Here is a 14,686-nt window from a genome sequence, read left to right on the forward strand (position 1 = left end):
CCACCCGTAAGGCCACTAATAAAATCGCTCTCACTCGGTCAGAGTATGTCCATTATAATCGTAAATATAACTTATTTCCCTGTATACCTACCTAATTTATTGTAACACTTATATTATTATAAAGTGGATAGTAAACTTTGAGTGTTTTTTGCATAGGTACTCGTTTATATTATAAATGAAATCTATACTGACTACTGAGGTAGGCGACACTGAGCTGCGTAGTACTATATCAGGCACGTTATAAACGCGATCAAATTATATAGTGAGGCTGTAGCCGCTGTCGCAAAATATTTTACTATTGACTTGTATGAAATCACCTCCTCCCCCTAAAAAAATTTGAATTAGAAAACTGACAAAAACAAATTTTCAAAATTCTTCATAAAGTAAGAGTTGTGGAAATATCTAAAAATGTATATTCCATATATATATATGACGTATGACGACATTCTAATAACTCAATCTCATCCCATAATATATTATATACTATACTAAAATAAAAATATAAATATATTACTATATTACATAGTTATTAACCGAAGGATTTTATTTAAAGGAGCTCAAGTCAAGTCAACTTTGAAAATTCTTTACTATTATAACTCTCAGCCCCCTCTCACACCCCTCATACTACGTCTATGTATACTTAGATAATTGTTATTCGTCTCCAAAGCTTACAGCTGCTTATCAGCCTACTGTATCAGTCAAGGACTGCATGAAATATAATATTATGATTTATGAACAACAGACACTACAATAATTATTATAATAAATAATAATGATATCGTATATGCACTACATTTACAGCTGTGTAGCACCTAACTGAATAGCGGCCTAATACATCGAATAATATTATATTATTACTATACAGTCCGAATTAGTATGCATTTATGTATCAACAAACCTTGAAATATGCCACCTAATATGCTCATTGTTTAAATTATATGCAAAAACATGCAATTATCCAAAATATTGTAAGGGTTAGGTTACTTAAGGTACTGGTTTTTTGATAAATATTAAAAACTGAACCTTCATTTATTTTTGGTTAAAATTTAAAGAAATAAATTTAATTTTTTGATCATAACATACAATTGACAAGTAAAGCATAATTAAAAATATATAGAGATTTGAGCCAGTTTTTATTTTTAAAATATATATTTTATCAAAAAGAAGATTATCTATAGATTTATAAATAACAAATTTGAAATTGAAAACAACCAATTTTTATAAATTGTTTAAAAGATTATGTTCTATAGGTACCTATGCATAAAAGTAATCGAGATATACAATTATCATTACCTTTCTTCTAAATATACTTCAAATTCTCCTGACATCAGAATAACGATTTTTTTACGAGAGTAAGCAGTTTCGAAAAAAATGAAAATGCATACAAATCCGGATTCTAATTATTACAGTGACACAAAGCAGCTCATCTGACTCAACATTATATGGGTATTTTGGATATGACACGCACTTAAAATATAAACGACCAAGTATACAAAACATTAAATCATTATAATGTTTTTTTCAGATTTTAAACATAATATTAATAATATCACAAACGTCTTTTCATTTTTCATGATATTTTTGATTTTATTACCACAATGGTAGAATTGTACAAATACAAATTAGAAATTAATAATAACAATAGTAGTAATCATAATTATGAATTATTCACCGATTTGTTATAGTAGAAATGTATTTCAAAGACGATCATAAAAAAATACTGAAACTAAAATGTGTCAACTTATTACAATAACTTACTGTGTGTGCTATTATATAGTAACTTTTTTTTTTTTTTTTTTTGTCAAGTTTACCTTGACAATAATTATGAAAATAGAATTTTGTATGTTAACACAGACATTTACAACTCAGTCTAAATATGAAATACCCCACCCAAAAAATCAATTTAACCTACATAACAAGAGTGTCTAATGTTTTAATAATTAATAAGAAAAATAATTGTATTTTGATATGCAAATTTGTCTACGCTGTTCTGGTACTATAATAATATAACAGAGCGTATTCAACAAAAATTATAATTATTAATACAATGAAATATTTGTAAAGGTATGTAGAAAATTCTTAGACTTAATCATATCTTAAACATGTTGTTAAAAGGATATTAATGCGTATTATCATTGAGACAATAAGAAATAGGATTTTAATCGAGGTGATTAATAAAAAAGGAATTTAGTCATTAAATATCAATATGTTTTCTAAATTCGTAATAAATTTCTTCAAAAACTTTAAAAGGAAATAATACTTTTAAATATTTTAAACGAATTGATATAAATTAATGATTTGCATTATTTTTACGTTGTATATTTTCATTGGAACAGAACCTGACAAGGGTTATAATTTCTTTTCCAGTGTATTGAAGAATGCAATTCTAAATAATTTAATAAACTATTTGTTGAATTATTATAAAAACATATTACGAATTAGATACAGCGTACGATTTACTTTGATTAAAATACCTATGTTGTTTTGTTCAAATGTTGGCTTATTTTATTCTTATTAGTAATATATAATATTATATAAGCAATATGATATTTATAAGTTATTTCTAGTAAAACCTAATTATAATAATAATTATAATTATATAATCAATAATTTAATTTTAACTATTTGTATACACTATACAGTGTACCTACACCACTCCACACACAATCAAAGTGTGTACGGTGTACCGTGGACCTAAATTGACGCAAAATATTTTATGCATTTGTTTTAGCACAGTGAGTTAATTTCAGATAGGTACTTACTCACTAATAGTCCATTTCATTGTTTACCATTCTTACAGGCAGTCGCAGCAATCTATATTTTCCTTTATTCTTAAACATGAACTTAAACTTCTCTCGGAAATTTTTATAAAAACAAATTTAAAGTAATTAGTCATGGTAAACTTTAGAATCAAAAAAAATTAGCATTTAAATTATATATTATATAAAACTTTTTCTTCAATAAGCCTAATTAAAAGCATTTATAAATAAATTTATAACAAAATTGTATTCTTTTAATATTTTCTTATACGTAACTCTGTAAAAGGTTATAGTGTCGACAATTAAGTTTTGTATAATTTTTTTAATTAAAAAGCTATTATTTAAGAAACAAAAATTTTAAGTAATTTATTTAAATTAATACATTTTAATAAATTTATTTTATTCTAAAATAAATTTTTATTATAATTGTGTAAACTTATAATTATTACTACCACGGATCATTATTTTTTACTATCATTGTTTATATTAAATAATTAGATAATAATAGTAGGTATTATAATACATATTTAAACCATATATATTTACGGAGGTATAATATTATTTACCACGCAAAATATATTTCTTCTTTCTTATCAATATCAGAAATTTAAAATATTTTTGCTGGAATATATTTTTTATTTTTGGTTTGCATATTTTATTTGTTTAGTCAAACTGCAATTTTTTTCATACAACGTTGTGTTTCGACACACTCCCATAACTATAATAAATAATAATGCAACAGATGCTGGTTTGATATAATCATAATGGGAACTGTTTATTAATATGATGGCACTGCGAATAATATGTGTGCAATAAATCAAAAGTCAAGTAAACCGCATTTATATAGGTGAATTCTTAAAAAAAAAAAAACAATAAGTACTCAGTGTTTTATCATTATTTTTTATTTAGTTTAAAAACAGTAAAAAAATCACTGAATTGAAAAAAGATTCTGCTTATGTAAAATTAGGTCTATAAGGTTTCTTGCGGTTTTTATAATTATTCCCTTAAAAAAAGAATATTCTGAAATTCCATAAATGTCCACTTGAAGTATAGTTGCCATTTATGTTTAATTTTAATCCTTGAAATACATAAAACATACAGAATACACACATATATATATATAATGCTTTGAAAGTGTTTTCGAAATAATCCACATTATTGTAAACCCAATAATTTAAATCACACCACTCTTTTAAATTCAATATGTTATCATGCAGAATCTTACGTACTTATAGAGACCTCTACACCTGGTAAAGTAAGCATTTTTTAATAATTTAATAATTCATGTTTCTATTTCAAAATTCAAATATTTAGGTTTACTAGAGTAGATATAAACTGAATAACTGTATCAATAAGACATTTCAAAAATAAAATAAAAAATTCACAGTAAAAATACACTTATGTAACAAAAATCATGCTTATAGACAAATATAGGTAGGTACCTATACCATAATATATACCATAATACCTACGTATTATACAATTTGTATTATATTCAATATATTCACATCATATTAGAATTACTGTCACAGAACATAGTATAATTTATATTTCTAAGTAAACATTTTCCATTTGAAATCGAATTTATAAATTAATTATAAATAATATTGTTTAACTGTATTGTAATTCTACTTATAAATAAACACATTTGTTTTAACATTTTATGATTTTTCAAAAAATACAGTTTTTAATCCATTTAATAAAAAATGTTAATAGATTTGATAGATACGTATATGTAGATTTATAGTTAGTTCGTTTTATTCAATTTTATTTTTGAGAATATTTTATAATCAATTAGACGTACGGTATGTTGCACTAATTTTTATTTTTTGACAAAAACATCATACACGTATTGTGTTATCAATAATATCAATATTATATCATATTTTTTATATATTATAATTTGAAGAAATAAGGCAGATGCTGAACGAAAAAGTGCCGAAAGAGCAGCCGAACCGCCCGAACAACGTGAAGTGCGTTTGCAGTCAAAGTGGCTGAGAGATTAACATTCAAGAGCAACCGTTTGGTTTTAATAATAATAATAAATATTATTAATGCCATAAACCTGTGTATTTTAGTACAGAATGTATCGATGTCGATCAATTTCTTGCATTTTTTGATACTTTAGAGTTAAATTATATACTTATGTACGCACCCAAGCCCGGATTAAGGGGGGGGCCAGGAGGGGCCATGGCCCTGGGCCCACGGATATTAAACAAAAGTGGGCCCTTGGCGAATAGTACTTTTTTTATTAAATCAGAAATATTTGGATATAGTAATAATAGTATATTTCGTAAATCAAAACTCAAAAGAAACATGTAAAATATAATATATTAAATGCGATAAAATACAAAGATTTGCAATGATAATAAATAATAATATAAACTTATATCATTATTATTATTATACATTAACGTTTCCTATAAGCTATACGCCTATACATAGAGTACTCTGTGGTGGGCTAAATACTATATTGATAATGGATATGGAATATGGATATCACCTATGTTATTATTATGCTATCGACTATCGTCTATTTTTAGCAGGATGATAATGATAATGCAATGGAATTATAGGAATCACGAGTACAGTCTGTACTACAGTGAATACCGTCGATTACGATTTACGACGGTTGAAACATCATTACTAATAATAGATTTAGTTATCAAACTGTTTTTGATGATAAAACATATTCCTCAATAATTATTATTTATTAACCAGACGAATTCTATTTATGTTATTTTTCTACGATAACAATACTGAAACAAGTCTTGTCTCTTGTATAGTCTTCAGTCGAAGTCATAATAACGTTTAACGTTTAACAGTGGTTAGTGTTAGTGTTTTGTTTTACAAATACAACTTATAACTTATATTATTGAAATTTGAAGTAAAAGTCGAATATGAGTGGCTGTAAAAAATATTTAAGCGGTGCTCAGAAGAGAAAAAAGAAGAAAGAAGATCTTTTAATGACATCTGCTGTTAAGTGCAATAAAATAACTGGATTTTTTTCTTTAACTAATGAAAGTGACGATAAACTAGTTTCAAATGTTATAGAAATAGATCATAGTATCTCAAAGGAAAATATAAACAATGAAACTAATATCAATTGTAAGTACCTTTGAATTTTAACTAGAATAATGAACGCATTCAAACAATAATATTTATAATTTATCATATTATATAACCCATGTTATGTTCATTGTTCAAACACTTAAGTTAAAAAATAAATGTATTTAAATAATTAAATATAATATATCAATATAATAAACATTTTCAATAATTATGTTAGGTATTGTGGATGGTACTGTGGATGGTATTGTGGATGGTATACTTGATGACACTATTGATATAAATAATCATTATAATATACCAGAAGAAGTTAATGCTATTAGTATTGCATGTATGTCATGTAAGTATATAAAATAATATATTAATAAGTAATTAGTATAATACAGTTTAAAATAGGTAAAGTATTTAAATAAAAGTATTTGATTCTTAAATACAAACACATCCAAGACCGTATTTAAAATACTTTCCAAATACTTTATTCGAGAAGTATTTAAAAAGTATTCTAAATACAATAAAAATATTTAAATACATTTACTCAAATACTTAACAAGACTGGACTATAATATAAATAATATAATACATTTTAAATTTAAATATTAATTTTTTTTAGATGATAATGCCAAAAATGTTTCCAGTAATTTAAAAGATAAAATTAATTTGCATGTTGACTTAAAAGAAACTGTTCAGACTGATCACTTAAACAATACTCATTGTAAGTACCTATCAAATATAAATTAATTATAGGTATCTATAGTTTAAATTTTAAATTATTTATTTGTAGGTTTATCACCGGCCAAACAAAATCAAAGTAATAATGGTCTTGAAAATACTAATTCTACTTGTAAGTATAAAAATTAATTTTTTTCACAATATTTGGTGGTTAATGTTTTATTTTCAATATTTGTTATTATTAAAGCTGTTAAGGATACTACGAATATTGGTACAATACATCATGCAGATATTGATGATAACAGCTTTGATGAATTAACCGTTAAAGATCCATATTTTTGGCCAAGTAAAATAAATGATGATTTTGTGGATTATTGTATTAAAAAAGGGCCATCATTTTTTCAAAATAAACAAAAATCGTATACTCAATCTGCACGCATTAGTGGTAAATATAGTACTTAATCATTATTTATTTTTATTGTTATTACTTGTTAAATTTTTTTAATAATTTTCAATAAAGAATTTTTTTTAATAAAACATTCTTATTATAATTTATTTATGTTTATATATCATTGATGTTTAATAATTAAGTTAATTTATTTGATTTTTAGATCATAAAAGACATTTAACGCCTGCAATGTTTGAAAGAACTTTACCTAATGGACAAATATGTGATCGGCTGTGGCTTTTGTATTCTCCAAGTCAGGGTTCAGTATTTTGTTTTATGTGTAAGCTTTTTTCAAAGAATCGTGAAAACTCTTTTGTAAAAAATGGGTTTGATCAATGGAAAAAATTTGAAAAAATATCATACCATGAAAACAGCATGTATCACAGAGAAGCAAATACTACATGGCTACTTCGAGAAAACTCATTAAATTCCGTAAATCAACAAATCTGTAAGCAAATATCTACTGAAACTCAATATTGGATTGATGTTTTAAAACGCGTTGTAGCAGTTATTAAATATTTATCTTCACGTGGTTTACCATTTAGAGGAGACAATGAAGTATTTGGAGTAAAAAATAATGGAAATTACTTAGGACTTCTTGAACTAATTTCTGAGTTTGATCCATTTTTGAAAACCCATATTGAATTGCACGGTAATAAAGGGAGAGGTCATCCATCATACCTATCTACAACAATTTTGAACGAATTAATAACTCTGATAAAGAGACGTGTTATTAATTATATTGAAAATGAAATCAGAGAAAGTAAATATTTTTCATTAATTTTGGACTCAACTCCGGATTTATCTAAGGTAGATCAAATGGCAATAGTATTAAGATATTGTACATCACATAATGTACAAGAGAGATTATTAGAGCTTAAACCTATTGATAGTCACAAAGGTGAGTCAATCTTTAAATTGTTAGAAGATTTTCTTAAAAATTCTAAACTTGATATTTTAAATTGTCGCGGTCAGTCATATGATAATGCTCCTAATATGAGTGGAACTTATGAAGGACTACAAGCATATGTAAAAAAAAAAGTGTGATTTAGCTATTTATGTACCTTGCACTGCTCATTCACTTAACCTAGTCGGAGTTCACAGTGTGAATTGTTGCTTAGAAGCAGTAAATTTTTTTGGGTTTCTTCAGTCACTGTATAATTTTTTCAGTAGTGCTACTCACAGATGGAATATATTAACTACATCTATAGAAAAAAGTGATAGTAATCGATTACTAGTATTAAAATCTTTAAGTGATACTAGATGGTCATGTCATACAGAGTCTTGTAAAGCATTAATAAATAATTACACTAAAATTATTGAAGTATTAGAAACTATAATAAGTCCTAATAGTAAAGAAAATGAAGATACTAAAAGAAATGCTAGACCATTATTAAAAAAAATTTTAAAAAAAGAAACTGGATACATGGCACTTTTATGGAATGACATTTTAGAAAGATCCAACAAGACCTCAATACAGTTGCAAACAATAAATTGTGATCCTTTAAAAGCTCTTAATTTACTTATATCATTAAAGCATTATGTATCAAATTTGAGGAAGTGCAGTACATTATATGAAAATAAAATAAATCAACTTAGTCCTAAAATAAAAGAGAAATACTCCGATGAACAAGAGAGAATAAAAAAAAAGAAATTTCCAAATGACTCTGGTTGTAATCAGGTATCTTTAAGTGGTCATGACAAGTTTAGAGTAGAGACTTATTATGTTATTATAGATAGTTTTTGTTCACAATTAGAAAAACGAATTGAAGCTTATAGTTTTCTAAAAAACAATTTTTTGTTCATCACAAAATTACATGTTGTTTTACCACAAGATACTGATGAAGAAGAAGAAGTTAATAAAAGTCTTGAAAATTTTATTTTATTGTATAAAAAAGATGTTGATAATACTATACAAAATGAAATTATACAATTCAAAAAATATTGGTCTATCAGTAAACCTTCATATGATGACACACAAGATTATCTGCTAGATATTTGGAAGCATTTCAATGAAAAAAATCTATTACTTTCTTTTCCTAATTTGTATACTGCAATTAAAATATATCTAACCATACCTATTGCAAATTGTTCGGCTGAAAGAGCATTCTCCAAATTAGCTCGAATAAAAAACAAGTATAGAACAAGCTCTTCTCAAGAAAATTTAAATAGTTTTATGGTTTTGTGTTCAGAGAGTGATGTTTTGGAGGTAATTAATACCGATGATATAATTAAAGAGTTTGCTGCCCAAAAATCTAGAAAAAAATATTTTTAATAAAATTTTTATTTTTGTATTTAAAAAAAAAATAAGAAATAAATTGATGAATATATTTTTTTTTCTGAAATATTTTTATTTGTGGGTCACCAAAATTTTGATTATGGATATGGGCCCCTAAAATTGTTTGGCCCCAGGCCCAAAATTATCTTAATCCGGGCTTGTACGCACCACTCGGCGGCGTTCGCAATCTATATCATAATAACAATCTATCATAATCATAAAAACCTAGCAATAGCAACGCAATGCTGTGTCAGCTAGTATAATATACTTAAATTGTGAACATATTCAAAACTTCATGGTACATTTTTTTTTAATCACGATAAAACAACTCATACAACAATTAACTTTCGTTTATAATTTAAAATTTAAATTTTTTAAATATTTGAACATGAAATGTTTAAAAAAAATTGTGCGTATGGATTTTTGATAATATTTAATAGTAGTAAGCAAAACGTATAAGGGATCTTGTATAATATTTTCAAGCTTATTGACTCAACATTAAAAATGATAGACAATACTTTGAAAACAAAACTAAAAAAATTGAAAATTTGATATGCATATAATAGGTACTTTACAATTATTAGTCTAAATATTTTGAAATTATTTTTGAGCATTGCAACTGATTATTTAAGAGGACGCTACCCATACATTTGTTGTCTCCGTCTTACATACGCATGACATAGCAAATTGTCGTTCACTAGTTTCAATAGTGTGCTGTTGGTTTTGATACTAGAGTGAATTGACCCATTATAAAACTTTTAAGTTAGAACATTATCTGTGCTTAAGCATTGCCGATTTTCCGAAATTTTTATTTTCAAGCAAAATATAGGTATATAAAATATCAAAAATTAAAAATGCTCATATCTCGCTTGAAAATTAAAATATTGAATAAAAGCCAACGCTTAATAATATTACTATAATAAAAATTGATAATAGGTCAAATCACTCTATTATCAAAACTAACAGCTCACTGTTGAAACTAGTGAACGAAAATTTGTTATGTCGTTCGTGTGTAAGTCGGAGACAACAAATGCATGGGTAGCATCCTCTTAAGTAAAAATAATATTTTTCAAGTTCCCAAAGTTTTTGAATTACAGCAAAATAACTAATATCAATAAATAAGAGTAATCGCATTATTTTTCTTAAAAATATCTAACTACACAGCAACATTACATCTTCAATCGCTTATAAAAATTTATGGCTTTACATTTAACATTTTTCTGAAATTATTGTTAGAAATTTATTGTGAGTGAGTTTATTTAAAACATACGTTAAATTTGAATTCAATAATAAATCTTTATACATAAAAAAGAGGGTTTTGAGTGGAAATGGTCTGACAGGACTATATTTCTATAGAGTTATTTTATAATATATTTATATTTTATATTTTCATGTGTAATTTATTTGTCCATTCGTATTTAGTAGTACACTGGTATCTACGATAAATTGATAATCAAATGTATTATATTATTATAATATTATTTTATTTAATATTACTACGGCACAATGGTAAAAATATAGATCCGTCGTATAAATAGCTCAAGATTATTCTAAATATTTTTAACTTTTTTATTGTGTATAGTAAATAATAATATTTATATAATGGAAAAACGTTTTATGTTCCTATAAACAACAATATAGTTTTAATTGCAACATAATAATAAAAAAGTTATTTTTAGTTTAAAATGTTTAAATATCCAATTTGTTAAAATTTAAACTTGAAATTTATATAAAACATGATTTTGTATTTTTAAATCACTACCTATATGAAACTTATTATGAGGAACCTTGTATTCAATTTTCAAACTTTTTAACTGAGCATAGAAATGTTATTCAACAAATATAGAAAAACTAAAAGATTTTTTTGAATAATAACTAATAACAAAATAACAAAAATTATTAAAGTTTAGAATAAAAAAAAGGGGGGGCAAGTGGGTAAAAGAGGCAAGCAGATCTGCTGGAACCTACTTTAGGTACCGATATGCGGTGTTGGTCACTAATCAATGTGTTAAATTTGAATTCAATAATATAAAATCATCGTAATATACAAGAATCGGTTTTGAGTAAAGATAATCCGTCAGCCTAAATTACCAAGTACATTTTATGATATTATTGCTATTAAAGTAATTTATTTTACTATTAATAATACAGTAGGTTAAATAAGTTCAAAAATAAAAATTGCATTTGAAAATGTGGTTGCGTGTAAAAATATAACAATAAACTTTAAAAGTTTCAAGTAGATACCACGAATGATAGTTTTAAATTACAATAAAATAAACTAAAATTGTTATTCTTCGTTTAAACTTTAAATATCTAATTTCGTCCCAATTTAAACTTAAAATATCTATAAAAAAACGGTGATTATTATAAAATACTTATGAAAACCTTGTTTTAAATTTTCAATACTTTGCTAAACAAATTGAACAATTTATAAATTCTAAACTAAAAAATAATTTGAAAAATTTCGTGATTTTATTAAATATTTAATAAATATTGTCAAAATTTGGACTTTAAATTCCTATAAAAAAAATCGTTGATATCAATCTTTATTATTTTTGAACTTCTATAACACCAATTTATTAGGAACATTGTATTATATTTTCAAGTTTATTGACCTAGTGAAAATGTTTTTATCGACAATACTTAAAATAAATGTATACAAATAATAATGTCTTATGCCTATTTATAGCTCAAAAAAACTCAAAATGTTTTGTAAATTATATGGTGTGAATAAAATGCTAATATAATCATTCAGTGAAATTATAATGTATCAATTTATAATGTAACAAAATCGGTTTTGTCAATAACTGGTTTTTTGTAAAAGTTCCCGTTTTTTCTTAATTGTATTATTTGTTTTTCAAGACGTTTTGGAAAATTACTAGGAATTATAATGATACTGAAGTTAAAAATCAAGATATTATTTCAACAACTTATCGTATATATTGTACCTATATATTATACAATACACACAAAAATAAAAAAATAAAACATGCATCATTGTAAAATCAATACATTTATCGATCCACTCAAAATCTAAAATGTTACACAATTAATTTGAACTTCAAACACAAAACTCTTTTTTTAAATTCTAGTAAGAACAACTTATGATACATTGTATATTGCATTTTGAATTTTTAAAATAGAACTATAATAATTAAATAAATTTCATTAAAATGTAAAATATCTGATAAATATAATATACTAGGTACGCGTAATTACATATTATATATTATATATATAATATGTAATATATTATATATATTGTATATATAATGTTTATTATATATATATTGAAAATCTTCCTCATTGAACAACCCCTGGGTTGCTACTCCTTCCTGCGGGGGTCAAATAACATTTAACATATTTTTTCCGAATGCTGCACAATGTATGATGTAAAAAGATCAAAATTAAAACTGCCATTATAAAAATTAAGAAATAAACAAAATATATATTTTAATTTTGAAATAAATAATAAAACGCAAATTGACCAATAACGTCCTCTATGGCCCTATTAAATATGCCCTTACAGAACAATAGGTTATAATATAGGTACATATGCCTATGTTTTCTTTACAATTTATGTTAACATACCAAGTAAAAACATATTAAGTAACCAAGTCAATAATATTTCAAGATTTACGCATATTCGGTTTTTCAATTCGTACAAATAATAGGTACCAGGGCTTGTAAACGTTATTTGACAAAAAACGATTGAAATTTGTAAACGTAATTATAACGGAAAGCGATAATCAAAAATAATTAAATACCGCAAAACAAAACATAACGAATTACAAAATATATTATATATCATTAAACAAAACATAACTCAAAACGTAATTTATAGAATTTCATTGAACAAAAAATAATGCAAAACGAAATAATTTAAAATCCATCATTTAAAAGTTATATTGGTTTCGTAGAAATATATATTTCATGCAAACGGACAATTGATTATATTATTATATTCCGAATCCGGACCATTACCTGCCCGCATTAGTTATTTATTAATACATTTAATAGGTATTGAAACACTATTCTAATTAACGATAAACGCAAAACTTGTATAACGTTTTAATTCTGAATAACGATAAACTCCAAACTTGTATAACGTTTTAATTCTGAATAACGATAAACTCCAAACTTGTATAACGTTTTAATTGTAAATTACGATAAACGCAAAAATTGTGTAACGTTTTTATTGTAAATAATATAAAATGGAACTGTTTTCAAATGCAAGCGCTGGTAAGTACAAAGTTACATTGTCAAGATTCCTAATGTAAAAGTTATATAAATTAAATTTTCAATCATCATGCAAGTATTCAACACTCTTCTGACACTGGCAAAATGAAATAATTGCCAACAAAATGTATAAAGGATAACGTGTTTGGATTTTTTTAGTCATCAGACTGTCTTACATACATTTCAACGGCAAAAACGTTTTCTGTTCCAAATCATTTTTCAGAATATATTTATATAATACTAACGTTTTGGGTTAAGGAATTTGTGTCGTTTTAAATAGATAAGATTTTTTTCGTTAACTTGTCTTTAAAATCTGACCAACAGCAACCCCAGCTACTGTAAGCTAAATACCATACTGTGATTATCAGCTGTTTACTATTTACATTTGTCATTAAAATTGATGATTATAATTAGGGCTCAGAACTAAATGCACTTAAAAAGTACTAAATATGCTTTAAAAATATGTACTAATTTTTTTTTTTAATACAATTTTTTCATAAATACAAATATTTTACTAAACTGAATATAATTAAATTTTATTTATTTATATACGGAAACTGTAAAATACTTGGTTTCATTTATAGTTAACCCCTCCCCCATATCATAATCCTAGCTACACTAGTGACCATATTGTTTTAAAATTTTAGTAATTCTTGGTATACACGGTTACAACTTGGTTATTACATGATACCAGACATTAGACAAATAACGTCTATAATCACAATATGATTTGATCGACTGACTCGACACGACACACGAGTACAAGCTGTAGCTGTGAATGCGCCCGCTGTGTCAAGCGTACACGGACCCATCAGTGTATTGCGCTTTGCTCGGACAAAAAAATCGAAAACTACCCTCGACTTGTTGTACAACACCACCTCAAGTTGGTAATCGTGGTAACCACAGGGTAACTGTCGTATAACCACTCTTACCATTTTCTCTTATCACTCACGGGCACACAGGTATCTAGACATAGTTAAACATTTTAATAACTATTGAAATCGTTCTACCCATAGACCTTATACTAATAGACTGGCCATTTATACACGTAGAACGGTCATCGATAGAGCCAAGGTGGATTTATAAATCCACATAAAATAAAAATAAAATAAATTTATAAATCCACCTTGGATAGAGCAGGCTCTTCATGTGTGACTTGTGACTGTACGATAATAATTATTATGTATGTACCGACGGAGAATGACAACACTGATGTGATTATAC

At 25.5% G+C, this 14,686-nt stretch overlaps 2 protein-coding genes across 2 annotated transcripts; both read left to right on the forward strand.

The window, feature by feature from the left end:
* The first annotated feature begins 5,472 nt into the window (after positions 1-5,472).
* On the forward strand, positions 5,473-8,006 carry LOC132936883 (zinc finger MYM-type protein 1-like). Its single transcript, XM_061003667.1, has 6 exons — positions 5,473-5,867; positions 6,049-6,168; positions 6,439-6,540; positions 6,610-6,669; positions 6,745-6,942; positions 7,109-8,006. Exons 1-6 carry the CDS (start codon positions 5,660-5,662, stop codon positions 7,990-7,992), a joined length of 1,572 nt encoding a protein of 523 aa, XP_060859650.1. The 5' UTR covers positions 5,473-5,659; the 3' UTR covers positions 7,993-8,006.
* LOC132942117 (uncharacterized) lies at positions 8,004-9,220 on the forward strand. The gene is made up of 3 exons (XM_061010429.1): positions 8,004-8,035; positions 8,116-8,832; positions 8,902-9,220. Exons 1-3 carry the CDS (start codon positions 8,004-8,006, stop codon positions 9,218-9,220), a joined length of 1,068 nt encoding a protein of 355 aa, XP_060866412.1.
* Positions 9,221-14,686: the final 5,466 nt, after the last annotated feature.

The sequence above is a fragment of the Metopolophium dirhodum genome, chromosome 1 (assembly GCF_019925205.1).
Source record: "Metopolophium dirhodum isolate CAU chromosome 1, ASM1992520v1, whole genome shotgun sequence".
In the NCBI taxonomy this organism is placed as follows: Eukaryota; Metazoa; Arthropoda; class Insecta; order Hemiptera; family Aphididae; genus Metopolophium; species Metopolophium dirhodum.

Excerpts from the sequence above, each read along its gene's own strand:
- LOC132936883 (XM_061003667.1), top strand. The coding sequence starts at position 5,660 with ATGAGTGGCTGTAAAAAATATTTAAGCGGTGCTCAGAAGAGAAAAAAG. Across the intron at positions 6,670-6,744 it reads TGAAAATACTAATTCTACTT|CTGTTAAGGATACTACGAAT; the intron begins GTAAGTATAAAA and ends TTATTATTAAAG. Across the intron at positions 6,943-7,108 it reads TCAATCTGCACGCATTAGTG|ATCATAAAAGACATTTAACG; the intron begins GTAAATATAGTA and ends TTTGATTTTTAG.
- LOC132942117 (XM_061010429.1), top strand. The coding sequence starts at position 8,004 with ATGTACCTTGCACTGCTCATTCACTTAACCTA. Across the intron at positions 8,036-8,115 it reads CTGCTCATTCACTTAACCTA|TAGTGCTACTCACAGATGGA; the intron begins GTCGGAGTTCAC and ends TAATTTTTTCAG. Across the intron at positions 8,833-8,901 it reads CTTGAAAATTTTATTTTATT|TAAACCTTCATATGATGACA; the intron begins GTATAAAAAAGA and ends TTGGTCTATCAG.